The following is a 23,396-nucleotide window of genomic DNA, read 5'->3' on the forward strand; positions in this document are numbered from 1 at the left end:
CAGGGGGAAAATTGTTCCGTAACCCATGACTATAAGGTGAATGAATTCTAGCAGTTAATTAGAAGCATACAGATATTTTCACCCTTCCTACAAAGGTTGGATTATTAAGTGTTTGAAGTTCCTTTTTTTTTTGTTTTGGAATTTTGAGCAATGCCATAATTTTAGTGTATGATCTGGAGATGAATGTTAAGTTTTATCTTCTGAGTATAATAATGAGATAAAGAGTGAACTCCTTTAAAGTTCTTAGATCCCGTCACAGAGTTATACACCAGAACTGCGACTTTTGGTCCACTGCTCTATGCTGACCAGGATTCCCATCTAAGCTAGTCTTGTTTAGCCAAATTAGTGGGAAGTTTGTAAAAGCTTACAGAAGGCAACTAGAAAAGTCATAGAGAGAGAAAATATGAAATGTTGGGTAAGCTAGCCTGAGTTTAGTTGCTATCACTAAGGAGATGGTGCTTAAGAATCTGAAAAGTCTGAGGATAGATAAGATGGACTGCACCTCAGAGATTATGGAGACATAATGATCTTTGAAGAATCACTGGATTCTGGAATTGTTCTGGAGGACTGGAAAATTGCAAATGTCACTCCACTCTTTGAGGGAGGGAGATAGAAAAAAAACAAAATTATGCACCAGTTAGCCTGACTTCAGTAGTTGGGAAGATGGTGGAGTCCATTGTTAAGGATGAGGTTATAGGATACTTGAAGTGCATGATATAGCAGGGCAAAGTCACCATGGTTTCCTTGAAGGGAAATGTTGCCTGACAAATCTGTTGGAATTCTGTGCAGAAATTACAGGATAGGCATAGGAGAGTCAGTGGATGTTGTTTACTTGGATTTTCAGAAGGCCTTTGACAAGATGCTGTACATAAGGCTGCTTAACAAGATAAGAGCCCATGGTATTACAGGAAAGATACTGGCATGGATAGAAGATTGGGTGACTGGCAGAAGACAAAGAGTGGGAATAAAGAGGACATATTCTGGTTGCTGTCAGTCACTAATAGTGTTCCGCAAGGGTCAGTATGGGGACAGCTTCTTTTCATGTTATACACCAATGATTTGGATGATGAAGTCGACGGCTTTGTGGCCGTGCTTGCAGACCATACAAAGGTTGGTGGAGTGGCAGAAAGTGTTGAGGAAGCAGGGAGTTTGCAGATGGACTTGGACAGATTGCGAGAATGAACAAAGTGGCAGGTGGAATACAATGTAAGAGGAAGTGTATGGTCATCCACTTTGTTTAAAGGAATAAAGGCATAGATTATTTTCTAGACGTGGGCTTGTGAAGTTTCTGGCATTCCAGTACACAAAATGGAGCGTTCAATGGCTTCTGGAAATAATAAGCAATTGAGCAGCATCACTGTAAAGTGAAACAGTTCATATTTCTGGTTGATGGTTTGGACTCTTGAAATCAGGATATTTTCTGTTGTAACAACAACTGTAAGAAACTGTTCTGAAAGGGAACAAATACAATAAATATGAGTTTGGATTTTTTTCCCAAATTCCCACGCCACTCCCCTTCTCAATGCAGCAGCTCTTCATTTTACCTGGGAGTATACAGATAATCTTTTATTCTTTCACACTTTCACCAGTTTACTGAAGCACACGTAGCTGGAATTTATATTACCGTAGATTCCGGACTACAGAGCGCACCTGATTAAAAGCCGCTGGCTCTAATTTTAGAAATAAAATCATTTTTTAAATTATACAGGCCGCTTCGGATTTTAGGCCGCACCGAATTTCCGGCGGAACGGATTTTCGGCGCACTGGATTTCCGGCGGACCGGATTTTCGGCGCACTGGATTTCCGGCGGACCGGATTTTCGGCGCACCGGATTTTCGGCCGCTTGTAATATGAGATATTTACACAGAAAGATATTACACGTGTTGGGCTTCAAATTCTGCCCTGTGTTCGTTTTGGAAGAGAGACAACCAACACCGGATTACAGTGCAGCGTGGCTTTATTGCAGAACGCGTTCTGCCTTCCCCTTACATTCTGCTCTTATTTATACTCCTTTTTCCCCCAAACCAAACCCTCGCTACACATATTTGGTGAGGCTAAACTTTGTTATACCTACCGGTATTTGGTAACATCGGACACTTGTGTCCTTATTGGCCCGATACCATTCACACACGAGTTTTACTGTTTTTTTGTTTACTGAATCGCTAGCAGTTTCGGTGCAGCGGAATCCTCAGTTTCGCTCCCTCCCTCCCTTGTACTGCTGTCTAATATCACGTGAGCCATTCCTGACCTGAAGCGGCAGTCCCAAATTAAATCTCCACCGTCTCACCATCGATTCATGTATGCCAAGATTACGCGCAGCAGCTCGATTTCCTTGTTCAACCGCCAGATTGATTGCCTTTAACTTAAAAGCTGCATCATATGCTTTTCTTCGAGTGTTTTCCATGTTGATGAGGGTGAGTACAAATGGCTGATTTACAATAATTTGTGAAGTGCGCTTGATTTATCGTACAATTTCATTGGACCTCTGTGAACTACTCATCAATTTTATTGGTCTACTGTTACGAGGCAAAATGTTTTGGCGGCATGGGAAAAAACTTTCTATTAGCCGCACCTTATTATAAGCCGCTATGTTCAATGCTGTTCAAAGCATGGGAAAAAAGTAGCGGCTTATAATCCGACATCTACGGTACTTATTGCCTGTGTTTAAAAACCTTTTTGGGGTTGAGGGATTTTTTTCATAGAAGTTGCTATAATTTGTACTTTAAAACTCATCTGGAATATATGGTAATGTTATTTGAAGATAATTTTCCTGCAATTCTTTTTAAGGATCGAGCCCACAGAATTGGTCAAACAAAATGTGTCAAAGTATTCAGATTTATAACGGACAACACAGTAGAGGAAAGAATTGTGGAGCGTGCTGAAATGAAACTTAGATTGGACTCTATTGTAATTCAGCAAGGTTTGTGTTTGCTTATGTTTGGAGGGGGGGTGGTGCTAGAAAGAGATCCCTGAAGGTTTAAGAGGTACAAGTTCCAGAAATCTGACTAAAAGAAAACTTGTTAAAATTTCTGCCTTTACATCTGCCATGGCTTTATTTCTCATGCTAGAAAAAGTGTGACTTGGATCCTTTGTTTTTATGATGGGAATCATGCATACATCAAATGGCATATCATACTATTCCTATTTATGACACTAGATTATCAATTTTAAGAGTTAGTTTCTCTGATTCCCAATGAAATTTTATCATGAATTGTTATAATATTCTGAAATCTTGTATTTTACTAAACTGTTCTAAATAGATTAAAATTCTATATTTATAACTTGTATAAATGCAAATAGCCCCTCTGTACGACCACAGATTAGTGTGCCAATAACCAATTAATATATGCTTTCCACTGCTTTACCTCAATAGATCGCATTTCTCTACCACTCCTTGGCCTGTTACTCATGCATTGACTTTCACTTTTATAAATTAATTATGTAACTATTCTTTCAGGAAGGCTGGTTGATCAGAATCTAAATAAGCTGGGAAAAGATGAGATGCTGCAGATGATTCGTCATGGTGCTACCCATGTGTTTGCTTCCAAAGAGAGTGACATTACAGATGAAGATGTTGATGCTATATTGGAAAGGGGTGAAAGGAAGGTAAAATCAACATATGAGTGCCCCAAGTATTGCTCGTCTAAATCTGTTGCTCTTGATACCTTTTGTTGAGTCTTCCCACAATAGTTTGACTTGGCTCAATATCTCAGTAACTGTCATTTTAATCTATATTTGCATAAGTTACTGAAAACTGTGTATTCAGATTATTAATGATGTAGATCTCTTAATTTAACTTGGCCTCATTTGCCAGTCATGCCAAGTCATTGATGAAGGTATTATTTTCAGTGTAAACCTTTGGAATAAAGAAACCCAGCTTGAATTTAACTCATGAAGGTGCGGGTTGTTTTGATAGCAACTGGTATTTCAGTCACCCCTGTTGTATTATATTTTTTATTTTAATTGACTCATTGCTATTTGGTTATTTAGTGTTTTAAACTGCAAGCCAATACTGAAGAATGTAGACAACAGGAAAACATTGCCATTGGTTTATGTACTGTATTGCTGATAGTCCTGCTTAGCAATTAATCTTGCTTTTTTTGTAAAGTGGATTAACAGAGCAAGCTTAATTACTGTCTGAAAGTTACACAAAAATGATACCACAACCGTATTGCATAATTCAGTGTAAAGCTAAGTGACTTTGTAACTAGGCAAATAATCCAGACTCCTGGGCAATTTAAATGGCTGGCAAATTATAATGTAGATATAGTTTATTTATTAGTATTCTGTATTAGGGAGGATTGCAATGTTAACTATGACACCTCCAAAAAAGGCTCACTTCAAGGACAGTTCGGAATGGGCAACATATTCTTAGCGTTGTTTGAGAGTGCCCTCATCCCATAATCCCATAAATAAATTTAGGGATTGTCTTGAATCCCTAAATATTTTAAATGTCACAAAATCATATGGTGGATATGATCCAGTGCTACGAGGAAACACAAGTATATGGGGGATGAAAAAAAATGCTCTTCAGTGCAATAGCACTTAACTGTGATCCTGAAAGCTTTTACATTAAACCTTGGTATCTTTCCGTGTAGAGGACCCACCCCCTCCAACCATCTCTGGGAACTAGAGAACTCCATCTGGTGGTGTGTTTATTTACATCTTCCTATGAAAACAGCTCATCTTTTTGTTTTTTTTAACTACAGACAGCTGAACTGTCAGAAAAGCTTGCAAATATGGGTGAAAGTTCCCTCAGAAACTTTACCATGGAATCTGAGGTCAGTGTGTACAACTTTGAAGGCGAAGACTACAGGGAGAAACAAAAGGTGAGTTTTGTCTTGTCTGTGCTTTTACTTTTAAATTCAGTGTAGTATATAAAACATTTTACCAAAACACTGTTTTATCCACAGATGGCTCTAACTGAATGGATTGAACCCCCTAAACGAGAACGAAAAGCCAACTATGCAGTTGATGCATATTTCAGAGAGGCTCTTCGAGTCAGTGAACCAAAAGCACCCAAAGTAAGTCTGATTATTGGTGAAATGAGACCCTGCCGTTACCTGTGTGTTTCATTACTGCTTAAGGATTTTTGATGTGATAGAAATATATATTATATAGTGGTATTGTCATTTCCATACTGAAAAGCTCACCATTAAAAGTTCAAAGTAAATTTATTATCAGATTACTTTACCAACTAACCCAATTTGTTGATGTAGAAATTTGGAGAATCACCTGTTTGTCAACGAATTCATAAATACCGACCTCTGTAAGGTCCAACAGTATTGTTGGTTTTCAGCACACCTAACCAAAATGAAGGCAAAAGTGCATTCAAGACAAGTCAGGGAAATGATAAGAGAAGCACAAATCTGGGGAAGCGTACAAGACCATCTCAGACACTGAACATACCTCGATTTCAATGTAGTTCATTGTGAAAAAGTGGGGGGAATAATATGAAATGACTGCCACATTGCCTAGGTCAGGCTGCCCCTCAAACTTGGACACTGGAGAAGAATTGCACTTGAGAGAGGCTACAATCACTCTGAGTGAGCTGCGGAAGACAGTGGCTGTAACTGGAGATGAAGTTCATGGCTCCATGATCTCTAAGGCCATGCACAAACTGGCAAGGAAGAGACCCTGGCTTTTTAAAAAAAAAAGCATATCTTTGCTCATCAAGGCAAAAACATCTCTTAGAAGATGCTGTAAAGACATGGAGGAAGGTCTTGTGGTCAGTGAGACTAAAATGGAACTTATTGGCCTCAACAAACATTGTGTAAATGTAATAGTGCACTTCAGCCAGCTTAACACTATCCCTTCTGTAAAGTATGCTGCAGGTGTTATCATGCAATGCGGTTGCTTTTCAGCAGCAGGGATTCTAAATCTTGTCAGGATTGATGGGAAGATGAATGCTGTTAAGTACAAAGATCCTGGATAAAAACCTGCTAGCCTCTGCCAGAAAGCTTAAACTTGGGAGGAAGTTTATCTTTCACCAGGACAGTGACCCAAAGCACACTGCCAGAGCAACCATGGAGTGGCTTCAAATGAATAAAATTGATGTCCTTGAGTGGCCCAATCAGAGTTCCAACCTTAATCAAATTGAACATCTCTGGTAAGACCTCAAGATTGCTGTCCATCGCCACCATCCCCAACATCTTGGCACATCTTGAACAATTTTGTAAGGGGGAATGTGCAAAGCCAGTGGAGACTAATCATAAAAAACTGTAATCGCTGCAAGAGGTGGTTCACTGCTGATATTTCAGTTCTTGAATTTTTAGTTTTTCATGCTTAACTATTTCCCTTTTTTTTTGGACTTGACTATGGGGAAATAAAAATTCTCGGTTAACTTGATCAAAATTCCTGGTTGTAATACTTATTAATCTCAACAAAGGGTTGGGGGCTGAATGCATTTACAAGGCACTGTATGTCAATATAGAACCCTGAGATTCATTTTCTTGCAGGCATTCACAATAAATACAAAAAATACCATAGAATCAATGTAAAACCACACACAAGACAAATAACCGAATGTGCAAAAGACAACAAGCTGCAAATACAAAAATAAACAAAATAATGATAATTAAACAAACAATAAATGTCAAGAACATGAGATGGAGTCCTTGAAAGTGAGTTCATAGTTTGTGGAAACAGTTCATTGTTGGGGTCAATAAAGTTATTTCCTTTGGTTGAAGAGCTTGATGTTGACGGGGAATAACTGGTCCTGAACCTGATGTTTTTGATCCTGAAGCTCCTGTACACCTTCCTCTTCCTGATGGCAGCAGTGGCCTGGGTGGTGGGGGTTCTTGATGCATGTTCTTGTGTTTTTCTTGTATGTTCTCTTGTATTTCTTTTTCTCCTCAGATACCTTGTTTGTTCCTGTCTGCCTATACCTGCTATGCACATCCTTTTCCTTAACCAGGGCCTCAATATCTCTCAAAAACCAAAGTTCCATGAACCTGTTATGCTTGCCTTTTATTCTGACAGGAACATATGAGCTCTACTCTCAAAATTTTATTTCTGTAGGCCCCCTCCACTTAAAAAGTACACCTTTGGCAGAAACCAACCTGTCCCAATCCACGCATGCCAGATCCTTTTTCATACCATTTGTCCAGTGGCCTTTTGTCCAGTTTAGAATTGCAACCCAAGGACCAAACCTATCCTTTTTGACAGTTACCTTGAAACTAACGACATTAAGCTCATGAAATGCAAAGTATTCCATTACATAAACATATATCACCTGCCCCGTCTCATTCCCCAACAGGAGACCTAGTATCTCGGGGCTGATGGAAGGAACTTTCCTGAACACATTTGACAAACTGCCATCCTGCCCGTTTATGGTATAAGAGTCCCAGTCAATATGTGGAAAGTTAAAATCACTTACGATCACAACTTTGTGTTTCTTACAACAGCCTGCAATCTCTACAAATTTGCTCCTCTAAGTTCTGAGGTCTGGTCTATAATATGATAGATACAATTTACATAGTTATATCTTTCTTATTCCTCAGCTCTAAACCATAAAACTTCACTAGACGAGCTCTCCAGTTTGTCCTGACTGAGCATTGCCATGACATTTTCCCTGATCCTACTCCTACTCCTACTCCTAGTCCTACTCCTCCCTCTCTTCTGGCCATGGCAACGTGCCTTTGTCTGCTTTAAGGTGCCATAGCTGCACTGGCAGTTAAGTTTGCCAAGTCCTTCAGAAGATTGTTGCATTGCTTGTTCGTTAAGCTAGTTTAACAGTATGTTACTTACAGGGAAAACACAGGCTGCAGATTGCAGTGATAGTAATTCAGAAGAGGTATATCTAGAAGTTTTGTATGCATCCCACAAAAGGTTGCCACGTGTCAGTAGCACCATCTGTACCAGAGTAGCGTTTTAACGACGTTTTATCTGTATTTTAACAACTTTTGTTACATAATAGTCAAGATTCTTAAAGTCTAGACTGTCCCTTCATTTCTAGTATCAGCATAGGTTTTGAATAAGAAAAAAAATGTGAAACAGCTTAACATAGAGCTTAATTTTTCTATGATTCCTACAGTCCTAAAGTTCTGAGGAAGGGTCCTTAACCGTCAACCTGTATTGCAGTTTGTTGTCGTTTGCACACAAGTTGAACGTCAGAACTTGGAGCGGTGTTTCATTGATTCTATTAAGGTTATTATTCTATTATCGATTCATTGAGTATGCCCACAAGAAAATGAATGTCACAGTTGCATATAGTGACATATGCAGTTGCAAGAAAAGGTCTGTGAAGGTCCCTTTGCAATTACCTGGTTTTCTGCATTAATTACTCATCTAGGTCACATTAATAGACAAACACAATCTGCCTAAACTAATAAAGCACAATTGTACTTTTCATGTCTTTATTGAATACATTGTTTAATCATTCACAGTCCAGGCTGGGAAATGTATTTATTAATGGATAGAACCACCTTTTACAGCAATTAACCTCCACCAAACATTTCCTGTAGCTGTTGAGGATTTTTAGACCATTTACCATACAAAACTGTTTCAGTTGATCAATATTTCTGGGATACCTTGCATGAACAGCCCTCTTCAGATCATGCCATGGCATATCAATTAGGTTGAGGTCTGGACTGTGACTTCGATTCTAAAACACAAATTTTCTTCTTTTAAAACCATTATGTTGTTAATTTACTCCTGTGTTTCGGATCACTGTCATGTTGCATTATCCAACTTCTGTTGAGCTGTAGGTGACGGACCTCTACCTTGACATTCTCTTCTAAAATGTCTTGATACAATTTTGACACGAGGAAATCTGCAGATGCTGGAAATTCAAGCACACACACAAAATGCTGGTGGAATGCAGCAGGCCAGGCAGCATCTATAGGAAGAACTACTGTCGATGTTTCGGGCCGAGACCCTTTGTCAGGACAGTGCTTCTACCTATAGATGCTGCCTGGCTTGCTGCGTTCCACCAGCATTTTGTGTGTGTTGCTTGATACAATTTTGAATTCATTTTTCCCTCAATGAGTACAAACTGTCCGGGTCCTAAGGCAGCAAAGCAGCCCCAAGCCATGATGTTCCTTCCACCATGCTTCACGGTTGGGATGGGGTTTTGATGTTGGTGTGCAGTGTCCTTTTTCCTTCAAACATAGCAGTGTGCATCTTTGCCAAATGTTCACTTTTGTCTCATCTGTCCACAGAACGTTGTACGAGAAGCATTGCAGAGTATCCAGCTATTCTTTTACAAACTCATCAACACTATTCTTGTTCAGTGTTTTTTCTTATTGTGGATACATGAATGACTTTAGCGAGTTCTAGATTTTTCTACAGGTCTTTTCCTGTTATCCTTGGGTCCTTTTTCACCTCCTTCAGCATTGCATATTGTACTTGTGGTGTGATTTTTGCAGGGTGCCCACTCCTAGGTGGAGTAGCACCAGTACTGAATTTCCTCCATTTGTAGACAACTTTTCTTACTGTGGACTGATGAACACTTAGAAATGCTTTTGTAGCCTTTTCCAGCTTCGTGCATCTCTACAATTCTTCTTCCAAGGTTCTCTGAAAGTTGTTTTGATCGCGACACGGTGCACATAAACAGATCTTTCCTGAGAAGAGCAGGCTCTGTCAGTAACCTGACTTTGTCTGCCTCTTTTATAGGGCAATGCACCTCTATAAACCCACACCTCCAATCTCATTTCATTGATTGGAACACCTGACTCCAAATAGCTTTTGTAGAAGTCATTACCCCAGAGGTTCACATACCTTTTTTGAATGTAGACTGTGATTGTTTAAAATGGTTACTCATATTGTTGAGAAGTACAGTTCTTTGTGTGGTATTAGTTTAGGCAGATTTTGTTTGTTATTATGACTAGGTGAAGATCAGACCACATTTTATGATTAATTAATGCAGAAAACCAGATGATTACAAAGGGTTTGTGAACTTTTTCTTGCAATAGTGCTTTGATAATAAATTTACTTGGAACGTTGATCTGAAATGCTGACTGGTTTCTGTTTTCATAGAAGCTGTTTGCCTCAGAGTTCTTGGACCATTTCTGCTTTGTGCTGTACAATCAATTGTCCTTTGTGTTTGGGGCATAAAGAAATTGTAGATAATAAATGCTGAGTCTCCAGACACAAGATGTAGTAGGCAAATGCTTGGCTGGTGTCTAGCTGGAAAGGTACTAGATCCAGTGTTGGGTTTGGAGAAAGGCTGCAAGGGTCTCATTGGACAATGCTTGTTTACGTGTCCCTCTTTTTGCATAACATTATGTCAAAGTTGTAGGCAGGTGACCAAAACTGTCTAATTTAGAGTATTGTGTGCAGGTTTGGTCACCTACCTACTGAAAAGTTGTGAATAAGATTAAGAATACAGAGAAAATGTATAAGGATCTTGCCGGGGCTGGACGGTCTGAGTCACAAGGGAAGATTGAATAGGTTGAACTTTATTCCCTAGAACACAGGGAGATTTGATAGAAGTATACAAAATTATGAGGGGTATAGATAGGGCAAATGCAAGCAGGCTTTTTCCACTGAGGTTGGGTAAGACTACAGCTAGGGTGAAAGGTGAAATGTTTAAGGGGAACATGAGGGGAAATTTGTGTCAGGGTGGTGGGAGTGTGGATCAGGCAGCCAGCACAAGTGGTGGATGTGAGTTTTGATTTCACTGTTTAAGGGAAGTTTGGATAGGTACATGGAGGGCGGTAGTCTAGGTGCAGGTTGAAGGGGCTAGGCAGTTTAAAATGGGCTGACATGTACTAGATGGGTTGAAGGGCCTGTTTCTGTGCTGTAGTTTTCTGTACTACTATTTTGTTTTTAATATTCTTTTATCTTGCCAGGCTCCTCGGCCACCAAAGCAGCCCAATATTCAAGATTTCCAATTCTTCCCCCCTCGGCTGTTTGAACTGCTAGAGAAAGAAATTCTCTATTATCGAAAAACTATTGGCTATAAGGTAAAAAGTTATCCTTTCCTAGAAAATTGCTTAATTATCTCAGTGATGAACATAGTCTCGGTTTTTTGTTAATGCTAACTACTCAAGTTCACAGTACTCACAGCAAAAGCAACCTTCAAAAATGAGGAGAGATGGTCACATTAAAATTTAGTTTTGGTGTAAACATGTACCGTAAATTCCGGACTACAGAGCGCACCTGATTAAAAGCCGCAGGCTCTAATTTTAGAAAGAAAATCAATTTTGTACTTGTACAAGCCGCACCGGATTTTAAGCCGCAGGTGTCCCACATTGTAATATGAGATATTTACACAGAAAGATATTACACGTGAGGATTTTTTAACTTTTAATTAAATCCGTATGGTAACATAAACAAATACATATTGCAAATGCTTTTTTTCAAACCGTGCCTGTAACACGGCTACTTTTAAATATACATACGTATCGGTAACACACAAATTACGTTGCATATACTTTTTTACTGAACAGTGCACGAACAACATTCCAATATCTCCTAACGACTGGTAAAAAAATATATACTGCAGCCTACCAGGAAAAGTTATTGATCGCCTTTAACTTAAAAGCTGCATCATATGCGTGCAGCGTTCTCGCTCGGGTCTAATGCGCTCGCCCCCTCCTTTCCGTTTATCGCAAACCGGTATTTTCCCACAAGACGCGGCGAAACCGGATGTGATGTCATAGCATTCCGGGATGTAGCACAGAAAACAAATATACTTAAAACACTTCTAACTTTAACTAGAAAATACTAACAAATGAATTACTAAGCGAAAATATTATAAACTAAATAGCTGCCATAAAGGCAGCACAATGCTTTTCTTCGAGTGTTTTCCATGTTGATGAGGGTGAGTACAAATGACTGATTTACAATAATTTTAATTGTGAAAGTGTGCTTGATTTATCGTACAATTTCATTGGACCTCTGTGAACTACTCATCAATTTTATTGGTCTACTGTTACGAGGCAAAATGTTTTTGGCGGCATGAAAAAAAAACATGCATTAGCCGCACCGTGGTAAAGGCCGCAGTGTTCAAAGCGTGGGAATAAAGTAGCGGCTTATAATCCGGAATCTACGGTACTTCTGGCAAATTGATCCATAGCTGCTCCGTAAGTGGCCAGCAGGTGGTGCATGAGATTGGCAGAGCTATTTAATTTTTTCCATCAACCACTTCATAAAATACATCTCTTTGAATGAGCTGTTTGCTCATGATTTGTTATTTGAATATTTCAATGGCTGTGTGGTGAGGTAACTGTCTAAAGATACAAAATTGTGATTGAAAGAGTTGAGGCTGCAGAATTTACTTCTAGGTTTAATGGTTGACTGGAGTAGATTAAAGTCCAGAGAGATGGAGATGACAGAACATGATCGGTAAGTGTGGTAGTTCAGTTTGCTGGATGGAAGAAAAAGAGAAGAGTTAAATTTGTTTTCATGTTAGAAATCAATAGAATTTAAGTAAATTATAAATGATTATGATATTTGAAGGCTTCTGATTTGTGTTCTGAGACATAGGTGGAAAGAAAACAGAACTAGAGGCTAATTTAAAACTTTTTGTGTTACTTTGTATAGGTGCCACGTAACCCTGATCTGCCAAATTCAGCTCAAGTACAGAAAGAAGAACAGTGCAAAATTGATGAGGCTGAACCCCTGAACGATGATGAGCTTGAAGAGAAGGAGAAGCTGCTGACACAGGTACTGTTAATGTTCAAGTGTGATGGAATTTCTCATAAAAGATGGTTAATGTTTGAAATGAAACGGCGCCATTTTAGAGCAGCCTAAAACATTAACTATTTCTATTACCATAGATGCAATGTGTCCTGCTGCGTATCCCTGGCATTTAATTTTATTAAGCATTTCTAGTTACTACATTTTTGCTTTCATTTAAAAGATGGAAGTTGTTGGCCCAGCCAGCATTTGTTGTCCATCCACATCTGTCTTTGATACAGAATTATCACCTTGAATTACTGAAGTCTATGCGGTGAAGGTGCACCTCTATCTGCTGTGTTTAGGAGTGACCATGGTGATTACAGTTCCAAGGCATGTGACTTGGAAATCATCTTGCAATAGGTAGCATCTCTTTGTGGCAGCTTTGCTTCAAGGGGTTAAGGTTGTGTGTGTGTTTGAGAGTAACATAGCTAATCTGTTTAAGATTCTGATTCAGACAGAAGGGGTAGTAATGGGCAGAAACGTGGGTCCCAGCTTTGCTAGCCTCTGTCAGCTACATGGAACAGTCTATGTTCCAAGCTTACACTGGTGACCGTCCCACACTTTTTCTACGCTACATCAACAATTGCATTGGTGCTGCTTCTTGCACCCGTGCTGAACTTTTTCACTTCATCCACTTTGCCCCCAACTTCCATTCTGTCCTCAAATTTACTTGCTTGGTCCATTTCCAACACCTCCCCTCCCCCCCACCCCTTCTCGATCTCACTGTCTCTATCTCCAGAGACAACTTATCCACTTATGTCTATTATAAACCCACGGACTCTCACAGCTACCTGGACTGTACCTGTTACTTGTAAAAACGCCATCTCAGCTGCATCTGCTCTCAGGATGAGGCTTTTCATTCTAGAACGAAGGAGATGTCCTCTTTCTCTTCCTTCACCATCAACGCTGCCCTTAACCACATCTTTTCCATTTTACGCACATCTACTGTTACCCCATCCTTGTGCCACAATACTTCAAGCCCTTCATGTATGACACTTCCAGTAAATGTTACAAATGGGTGGAGTGAGACCCCAGTAATCCTCTTGGCAGTTTTACTATCTTCTGTAGGGTCCAGCAGTCCAATGCCTTGTGGTTTCTGTACCCCACAATGATGCAGCTGGGCCAGACACTTGATGAAGCTCCTGTATAAAATTGTTAGAATGGGGATGGGGAGACTTGCACAATCACCTCAAAGTGTAGACACTGCTATGCCTTCTAGCTCATAATACTGCATCTTCGGACATGAGAGTTTGTCCTGAGAGGTCAGCTTGATCCTGTGGTACCATTCTTGCTCCTGAGTTGAAAGATCTTTACTTCAACCTCCGATATAAAGATTAAAGTACAAAGTTTAGGCAGCACATGTGTTGAAACGGTAGCTAAGCCTATATCTGCCCTTTAAGGTGGGTTTCAAAAATCCCATAACAGCACCTGAAATGGAACTCGGGCTTTCCCTTTGTGGTCCCCTAGGTGTATTTATGTTTCAGCCAGTTTTGCAAATCTTTTCTTTCATTGCTTTGAGAATCCCTTAGTTGTACTGAAGTTAGGTGTCCTTAAGTACAGTCTCCATGTATTTTCATAATAATTCTTCAGGCTTCAAATGTGTCCCATCACTTCACTCCACAAATTCTTCTATTAACATTGGTCTGTATATTTTTCTTTAAATATAACTCTGTATAAATTACAGGGATTTACTAGCTGGACGAAAAGAGACTTCAATCAGTTTATCAAAGCAAATGAGAAGTGGGGCCGTGATGACATTGAAAATATTGCCCGTGAAGTAGAGGGAAAAATTCCTGAAGAAGTGATTGAATATTCTGGTAAGGTTTTTTCTGCCTGTATTTAACACGTTTAACGTGCACAGTATGTGCCTTTCTTCTTGTTTGTTTGCACTTTTCATAACCCATTATGTCTACATTTTTTGCTCAATGAATAATTTGCTACTTTACTGATTGATTACTGTCTTTCTCAGCTGTATTCTGGGAGCGATGTAATGAGCTCCAAGACATTGAAAAAATTATGGCACAGATAGAAAGGGGAGAAGCTAGAATCCAAAGGAGGATCGGCATTAAAAAAGCATTAGACACCAAGGTACGTTCATTGATTCCCTTCTTTGGTTTTGGAGCTTGTGTGTATGCATTTGTATTCTGTTGTTCCTGTTTTTCAACAGCAATATTTTGTCCTTGTATAGATTGCCCGATATAAAGCACCGTTCCACCAACTGAGAATTGCATATGGCACAAATAAAGGAAAGAATTATACAGAAGAGGAGGACAGATTCTTGATCTGTATGCTGCACAAGTTGGGCTTTGATAAAGAAAATGTTTACGATGAACTTAGACAATGTATTCGGAACTCTCCACAATTCAGATTTGACTGGTTCCTGAAGTCAAGGACTGCCATGGTAACTGCTTACAAAGATTTTGCTATTTAAAGTAATTGATTCTTTATTTTTGTTAATTGGTTGGCTTTGTCTACATCAGGCTATGAAATCATATTTTCAATAAAGCATTGAAGAATTAAATTCATTTGTTGCTTCATTGGCACTTCTAGGAACTCCAAAGGCGTTGTAATACATTAATCACTCTAATAGAAAGAGAAAACTTGGAACTTGAAGAAAAGGAGAAAGCAGAAAGAAAAAAACGTGGACCAAAAACAGCATCGGTAACTTTTAACCACTATATGTTGTGCATTGATTATAGGGGCTATGATGCTTGAGAGTTTGTCACGTGAACCTTCAATTCAGGGATAGTCAGAGGCTTTTCTCCGGAGCTGAAATGGCTAGCACAAGAGGGCATAGTTTTAAGGTGCTTGGAAGTAGATACAGAGATGTCAGGGGTAATTTTTTTTTAATGCAGAATGGTGAATGCGTAGAATGGGTTGCTGGAGACAGAAACTATAGGATGGCCACATGGAGCTTAGAAAAATAGAGGGCTATGGGTAAAGCCTAGGTAGTTCTAAAGTAGAGACATGTTTGGCACAGCTTTGTGGGCTGAAAAGCCTGTATTGTGCTGTAGGGTTTCTATGTCTATATTGTGCAGCGTTTCAAATGTTCAGAGTAAGTTTATCAAAGTGCATATGTCACCATATACAACCCTGAAATTCATTTTCTTGGGGGCATACTCAGTCAATCCAAGAAACATAATAGAGGTAATGTAAGACCATATCCAACAGAACAAACAACCAGTGTGCTCTCCAGATGGCAGCAACGAGAAGTGAGCGTGACCTGGGTGGTGGTGGTACTTGATGGATGCTGCTTTCCTGTGACAGTGCTGTGTATAGATTTGCTCAGTGGTGAGAGAATTTTACCTGTGGTAGACTGAGCCGAATTCAAAACTATTAGTCTTTCCAGTACAAACGCTGTTCTGGCTGTTGATTGAATTTGTAATTTTTATTTGTTTGCACTTTTTACAAACTCAAAATAAGGCACATGTAGTAGAGCTAAGTTATGAATTTTCACTAATCATAGACATCACTCTTTAGTGGGGCTGAATTGATTCCCTTTTAATCAAAATTTTGAACAGCCTGTGCAAGGGATATGGGAGCTGATAGAAACTGCTTTAACAGTGGAGTCTAAATAATGGCACCTGGGCCAACTGCTTTTGTCACAGAATAAAATTAGATGTTGGCAATTGCCATTTTTATTTGAATAGATTGTACCACCTAGTGGAGTGAATCTGTACTACCGTTCTGAACTAAAAATGCAATGGTACCTTTTTTTTACAGAAAAGTACGGTCTGAGTAGTTTACTAGGCTATTTAATAAAATTGCTGTGATAACAGATCAAGGTTTAAGGACAATGATTCTGACCTAATGTTTTTCTTTTGTAACAGTATAAGCTACCTCTCCATTCTATTTTTAATTGAAATTCAAAATGTACATTGTCATGAGATTTATTGATTACTGCAAACACCAGAGGTCATGAGTTGGGGGGGTGGTTTTAAGTTTAAGGGGAACAGGAGGGCATTTTCTTCGTTCAAAGGGTTGAATGTATGGTATGAGCTGCCAGTGTAAGTGGTGCATGTGAGCTCAATTTCAATATTCAAGAGAAGTTTGGAAAGTAACATGGATGAGAGTATAGAGAGCTCCGGTTCCATACAGACAAGGTGGGCCAAAGGTCCTGTTTATGCTCTGCTTTACTATGACTATGCCTTTTGTGAATCGAGTAGACGGCATTAACGGCTGCCCACAGAATACAAATAGATTTGTTAAAATGATCATCCAAATCTTTTTTTCCCCCCAGGCACAGAAACGCAAATTGGATGGTGGACCAGATGGACGTGGCCGAAAAAAGAAATTAAAACTTTGAATCATCTATGCACATCATGTCTGCATAGTTATTGTATTTCAGTTCTGAGGATGTACAAAGGCTTTGATAGAAATCTCATGTGGTATTCCAACATCATTCCCACTGTGCTAGTAGGAATTAATGTAGGCTAGAGTTTATTGAATTTTGAACAGCTGTGCTGAATATTTTTTACCATGTAATAAAATGGTTTCCATTCAAATCTATGGATTATTTCTACACTTTTCAGTTTTATAGTGAACACAATACAATTTTGTCTTGTTGCCTGGGGAGTTGTGGTTTTTATTTCATAAACTGCATTTGAAATGTATCCAAGACCTAGCATTCATTTGTACTTTGTAGTAAAACATTTATGATGTGGGAGGAAGACTCCTGTTAAATCTTTAAAAATCACCCCAAAGAAAGTAGACATTAATCTATATATGAATTGCAGGTATGAAAGCTTTTGTATTCTAGCTATGAATTTGGGAAAGAATTAAGCTAGTTAAAGTCTTCAGTTAAAATTATTCAGTAATTAATCTCATCTTCCTTACTAAAATGTCCAAAATAGCAATGCAGCAACAAGGTGCTAGATTCTACTTGATCTGATCTTGGTTTATTCATAAGTACGGGGCTCCCAACATTTATGCCATGGACCAATACCATTAAGTAATGGCTATGCTCCATGTAGAGCCCCTGTTTGAGTTGCTGCTCACCCTTTGACACTGGTTTGAACCATGTTTCCATTTCTTCACAATTTTCCCCTGGACCTCTACCCACATTTCCTGTAATGTGCTGCAGAGAGCTCGTTACAATGCTTTGTCTGTTTAATGCACAAAGTCCCATGGTTGCCACAAGGACAATCATTCAATTCCACAAAAGGGTTAGTATTCAAATGAAGTTAATGACGATGTTTACTTTTGAAGATGCAGCATATGCCCAGTAACTTTAGTCATCTCAATTTTAAAGAAAAGACATCAATATGACAGTATCTATTGTTAGTGAATGTCCATAAATAAGGACATTTCCACATCGGAAAATGACTGCAGTACAGAAATCCCTTTATTCATTTTTACAAAGTGGTAATACATTCCAATTACATAAGGATCATTGAATTAACATACCAAACCATCTAGCATTCTAAAAGCAAATGTAACATTTCCCTTTTGGAAGTGAAGGGTTACCATTTAAATTAAATGTGAAGATCCATTATGATCATGACTTTGAGAACAGTACTTTGGTGCTGTAGATACTTTTCTTGCTTCAAGGCTGGTGACCTGGGTTAACAATGTTTCTCAATCCAGTAACGGCTCAGTACACCCCAGTAGCCGAAATGTGTTTTGGAATGTTAAGGAGTCTTTTTTTTGGGGGGGGGGGGGGGGGGGGGAGAGAGAAAGAATGACACTTAAAACATCAAGTTTGACAAACAACTATTAGTCAGGACCTCTCTCTAAAGTGACTTGTGCATTAAATGAACATCAAGAAATATTTTAAGTACAGAAAATTTCTTCAATACTTGATAAGTGGATCTTTAACATTGCTGAGAAATTTAGTTTTAAAATCAATTGCTTAAGATTCAATATTCCCACAAAAACAATTATATTACTCAAGCATTCTAAAACCAGTCCCGACAACAAAAGCTCTATGCCATTTCCCCCCCAGTAAAATGAAGTACAGCACTTTATATTTAAGCCACTTAGTATAGCATTGATAACTTCATTTATTCTAACACATTCTGACATTTGCATTTCTCACAACAAACCACTGAAGTCTGATCACCTTAAGTAGCAGATAGCCCTTTCTGAATTCTAAACTTAAACCTATATATAAGATTTAAGTTTGGAATTAAACTTTAAGGGCTCCTTTAACAAAAAACTGGAGAAAGATTTTAACACCCTTAGTCTGAGAAGACGCAAGGTTCAGAGAGAGCACAACTGAAAGCTGTGGCCCCCAGCCTACAGCTTTACGTTCACCAGAATGTTACTGTAAAAATTCAATTCTATTTTCTATATAAAAACCAATAGAGGGAGATAATTAGCAGTGCAAAGCATTGCCTTAAGAGAATACAATTTATCATTTGAAAGCCAGGTTTCAGCCATTGTAAGTAATACCAAGATTAAAGTGCCAGGGCAATCCTGAAAATTTCTCCCAGAAAGAATGTATGAGATAGATTAGTCTTTTTCAGTAAGACTGAACACAAACTCATTTTCCCTGCCAGTTCAAATTAGAAGATAAACAATCACAAATAAACTGCAAGGTTAGTAACAGTGCAATTTCTCAAATCAGTAACATTGCACACAAAATACTGATACTGGTATGAACTTTCATTTAGGCAAAGGATTTCAAACAGTGATCACTGCCATCCTAGGATTGGCAATATAGTATTGTAATTCTCAACACTGCCTACTCTAAAGGAGAAAGTTTAGGCTTTGTTTCTATAATGCAATCCTCCCAAATCAAACAATAGTTTGAAGCAGACAAACTACAGATTTTAGATATCTACATAAGTCTGATCAGATAGAGCAGGAAGCCACAAAACCCACTGAAAATATTTATACAATTCTTGCCTTGGCCAAGTCACAAGACAAATTAAGCAGTCAATACATGCGCAAGCAGATTGTGTTGATCTAGATCTCACCGCCACAAAAGTTCAAGTGAATCACATAAGAACAAGACACATTCCACCATGGTGAGGTTAGATGGCTAAGAAGTTGGTAGCTGCATTGAGTGGAAATAACATTTGAGTTTTGATGTGTTCCTAAACCTAGCATAACACAATGTGTACCTGAGTACAAACAAGCCATTTCTAATCTAAGATAGGGTCTACATGGGCTCAAGGTCCTCCAAGATAAACTGATAATGGAATATCTGATCTCTGTAGCCTTGTAGTACATCATGTTGATGATACACCAGACACAGTTACTAGGTACTGGAATTCTTCCCAACAGAAATCTCTATACCAAAGTCTTAATGGACAAGAAAATTCTGGCTAGAGAAGCATTAGAAATTCATCAGCAATCTGCAACAGTTATCCCAAAGTCCAATCCAAACAAGAAAAAAATATCTGCAAATGCTGGAAATCCAAGCAACACGCACAAAATGCTGGAGAAATTCAGCAGGCAGGGCAGCATCTATGGAAAAAAGGGTCTCGGCCCGAAACATCGACTATACTTTTTTCCAAAGATGCTGCCTCGCCTGCTGAGTTCCTCCAGCATTGTGTGTGTCCCCTGAAATCCAGATGTTTTCTTGCATGATTATTGAGTTCAATCAAATCTTGATTCCAATCTAGCTTCACTAAAATTTTGGGTTCAGGTAACTTCCTTAATAACGTTTGCTCTATATATGACAAACATAGGACTTAACAGATAAGGAGAAACAATTCTAGCATTCAATATTAAGAGGAAATTTCTACAGCATCTGGTTAATCTGAAAGATAATCTATACATTCTTTAATTTGATGTAGTGTACAATATAAACAAGCTTTTCAGTGGTAGCAGTGACAGATTGGACAGGCACAGGCTAAAGCATCTGATACAAGTCTTCAATTGCAAATGCTTCCTTAAACTCACAAAGGCCATCATTATTTCAGTCAAGAGCATTTATAATTACTCTTAAACAAGCAAGCTTCCAAAATAAGCACAAACATCAATGAGAGGTGAAATGACTTGCATTCCAGTCTTCAAACTTTCCAACCTCAATCTTATTTTCAATCCTCTCAGCTCTGCCTATTTATGATTCAATATAGAGATTTGAACTCTGGTGGAAGGTTTGCCTATTGGAAACTTGTATCACCATAAACAGGATGTGGTAGAACTGTTAATAGGAGACACGTCCCTCTCCTCATATCCATTAACAGCTTTTACAAATGCTTATTTAAGAGAAATCTGTTTATTAGGGTTAAGATAATTTTGACAAATAAACAGGAATAAATGACCAGTGATAGATCATGGGGTAAGAAAGTAGAATGAGAAGTAGGCACTGAGAGATTGAGCAAAGTATTGGAGGCTGGAATGGTGAAAATGCAGAGATGTTTAGTGCATTAACCTTTTGATTTAGTCAATATTTCAATACAATTTTAAATATCACCAATTCACAATGAAGTAAAAAGATCTATCTTGTTGCTCTGCAAAATTGACACTTTTTAAAAACCAAGTAGATTGTAAACTCATGATTACCAGGAAATTGGTTAATGAAACACTGATATACTGGCCAAGTGAAAAAATTAAAATTCCACTGAAATTTGCATACCCATGTTAACAAAATGTACACAACTTGTTCATTTAATTCACAATTATAGAAAAATATACTGTCACTTTATGTATTTGCCAAAAAAATAAGATTCCCATTAGATTTTCCAAAATATTTTCTTCTTGTAAAGAACATAAGAAATAATAACCCAGATAATGGTAGCAACAAGATTCTGGGCCAAGTGTTCCCCATGTGAACGATCATTAAGCATTTTCCATCTGAAAGGAAAGTAGTGCTCAAACACCTCGTGTCCAACGTACACCAGAATAGAGTTCATCCCTAGAGATTGGAGAAAACAGAAAAGATCATTCAATGCTTCAGAGCTGCAATCTGACAGTTAACCTGGTGACTAGACAGCTGGTGATTAAGCGCAACACCAAGTCCAAGTGATACACATTTCCCCAAATTGCCTTAAAAACAAATACTCAGTAATTCTGTGCTTTGCCCTATTATCCAGAAAAATGTTCTCCATTGGCTTCCTTCTCCCACTGGCAAGACATGGGTTTAAGGAGAAAGGTAGGAGGCTTAGAGGACACCCAAGGAGCAATATTTCCCATAGAGCAGGGGCGACTGACAGTGTGGAGGCAGATATTTTCATGGCACTTAAAAAGGATCCAGCTAATTTCTTGAATTGGCAAGTCATAGGCAATGGATTTAATTATGGGTAAATGGGATTGATACAGATACTGTAGGTTCAAAGGGGCTGCTTCTGAGCTGTAAGATTTTATGACTAATCTTTCACCAATGAAAAATCTAAGGGGAGGTGTTGAAAATTGCAAGTTACCCAGATTCACACACCAAGGTTAAGTTCTGCTGGGAAAACGTCTGGCAATGCACCTTATTTATGTCCTTTATGATCTTAAAATCCTCGTATCATGTCATGCCTCTAAGTTCTAAGGAGAAAATGTCCTGGCCTATACAGCCTCTTCTTGTAACCCAAACACCCTCCAGTTTCAAATACATCTTTGTGACTCCTTTCTGCAGGCTCTCTTGCTTAATCACAATCGTCCTATAGGGCCACGACCAAAATTACACACAGTATTCCATGTGCAGTCTTGTCAACATCTTGTACTGCTCTAACATGTCCCAACTCATACTCAATGCCCCATTTGTTGAAGACAAGTGTGACTCATCCTTCTTCAGAAGATTACTTTTGTTAAGGGTTGAATTAAGCTGACTTATTTCTTACATCCTTCACACAAATGAGTAAAACTCTTTACATTATTTCTCCATCTAAATGTGCAATGTGTGATTTATAGTAATTTGTAATAAATAATATGTACAAGAAGACAGTCAATATAGCATAGAAATACAATTGTATCAGTGTGAATTAATCAGTCTGATGGCCTGGTGGAAGAAGCTGTCCCAGAGCCTGTTGGTCCTGGCTTTTATACTGCAATACCATTTCCTGGATGGTAGCATCTGGAACAGTTTGTGGTTGGGATGACTTGGGTCTCCAATGATCCTTCAGGCCCTTTTTATGTACCTGTCTCTGTAAATGTCCTGAATTTTGGGAAGTTCACATCTACAGATGCGCTGGGCTGTCCACACCACTCTCTGCAGAGTCCTGCAATTGAGGGAAGCACAGTTCGCATACCAGCCAGTCAGGATATTCTCAATCATGCTCCTGTTGAAAGTCCTTAGAATTTGGGGACTCATAGGTGAAAGAGGCGCTGTTGTGCTTTTTTTCACCAGACAGCCGGTATCTACAGACCACGTGAGATCCTCGGTGATGTGTATGGCAAGGAACTTGAAGCTGTCAACCCCAGATCCATTGATGTCAATAGGCATTAGCCTGTGTCCGTTCACATGTCGTCCACAACCAGCTCCTTTGTTTTTGCAACAGTGAGGGAGAGACTGTTTTTCTTTGATACCACTGTGTCAGGGTTATGACTTTTTCTTTGTAGGCTGCCTCGTTATTATTTGAAATGAGGCCAGTCAATGTAGCATTGTCAGCAAATTGTTCTAGTAAGTCCTTCCTGGTTTTAACATCAAGGCAATCTAGTGTTTATCCAAGCCTGTCAGTGCACTCTCCTTAAAAACATCCTACTTGAAGGGGAACTCTCTCTTAGTTCACCTTCTGCTGTCTGCTACTTGTACACAGCAAGTGACAATACCTTCTTGCATCACTGGCTCTTCGCACCAACCTAGCTGAAAGATTTTGGGGACAGTGGAGAAGGGCTTAAGATAGAGGGTGGGGAGAAAACGGGTGGGAGCATGGTAAGCAGAAAGGTTAGGG

General features: G+C 38.9%; 2 protein-coding genes across 4 annotated transcripts in view; one reads left to right on the plus strand and one right to left on the minus strand.

Annotated features, from left to right (window-relative positions):
* The window catches only part of LOC140726327 (SWI/SNF-related matrix-associated actin-dependent regulator of chromatin subfamily A member 5), a 54,475-nt gene extending 37,273 nt beyond the window's left edge, over window positions 1-17,202 (plus strand). Inside the window, exons 14-24 of the mRNA XM_073042570.1 lie at window positions 2,788-2,920; window positions 3,458-3,606; window positions 4,710-4,829; window positions 4,914-5,024; window positions 10,794-10,907; window positions 12,490-12,612; window positions 14,312-14,444; window positions 14,597-14,715; window positions 14,816-15,028; window positions 15,178-15,288; window positions 16,868-17,202. Coding sequence (XP_072898671.1) covers window positions 2,788-2,920; window positions 3,458-3,606; window positions 4,710-4,829; window positions 4,914-5,024; window positions 10,794-10,907; window positions 12,490-12,612; window positions 14,312-14,444; window positions 14,597-14,715; window positions 14,816-15,028; window positions 15,178-15,288; window positions 16,868-16,933 — 1,392 coding nt within the window. The 3' untranslated portion in view covers window positions 16,934-17,202. The remainder of the gene's footprint in view (window positions 1-2,787; window positions 2,921-3,457; window positions 3,607-4,709; window positions 4,830-4,913; window positions 5,025-10,793; window positions 10,908-12,489; window positions 12,613-14,311; window positions 14,445-14,596; window positions 14,716-14,815; window positions 15,029-15,177; window positions 15,289-16,867) is intronic.
* A 751-nt stretch (window positions 17,203-17,953) lies between these two features.
* hgsnat (heparan-alpha-glucosaminide N-acetyltransferase) overlaps window positions 17,954-23,396 on the minus strand; it is a 56,430-nt gene continuing 50,987 nt past the window's right edge. For all 3 annotated transcript variants that reach the window (XM_073042571.1, XM_073042572.1, XM_073042573.1), the window contains one exon: window positions 17,954-21,436. In XM_073042571.1, the coding sequence (XP_072898672.1) occupies window positions 21,255-21,436 (182 nt within the window). In that variant the 3' untranslated portion in view covers window positions 17,954-21,254. The remainder of the gene's footprint in view (window positions 21,437-23,396) is intronic.

The sequence above is a fragment of the Hemitrygon akajei genome, chromosome 4 (assembly GCF_048418815.1).
Source record: "Hemitrygon akajei chromosome 4, sHemAka1.3, whole genome shotgun sequence".
Taxonomy (NCBI): Eukaryota; Metazoa; Chordata; class Chondrichthyes; order Myliobatiformes; family Dasyatidae; genus Hemitrygon; species Hemitrygon akajei.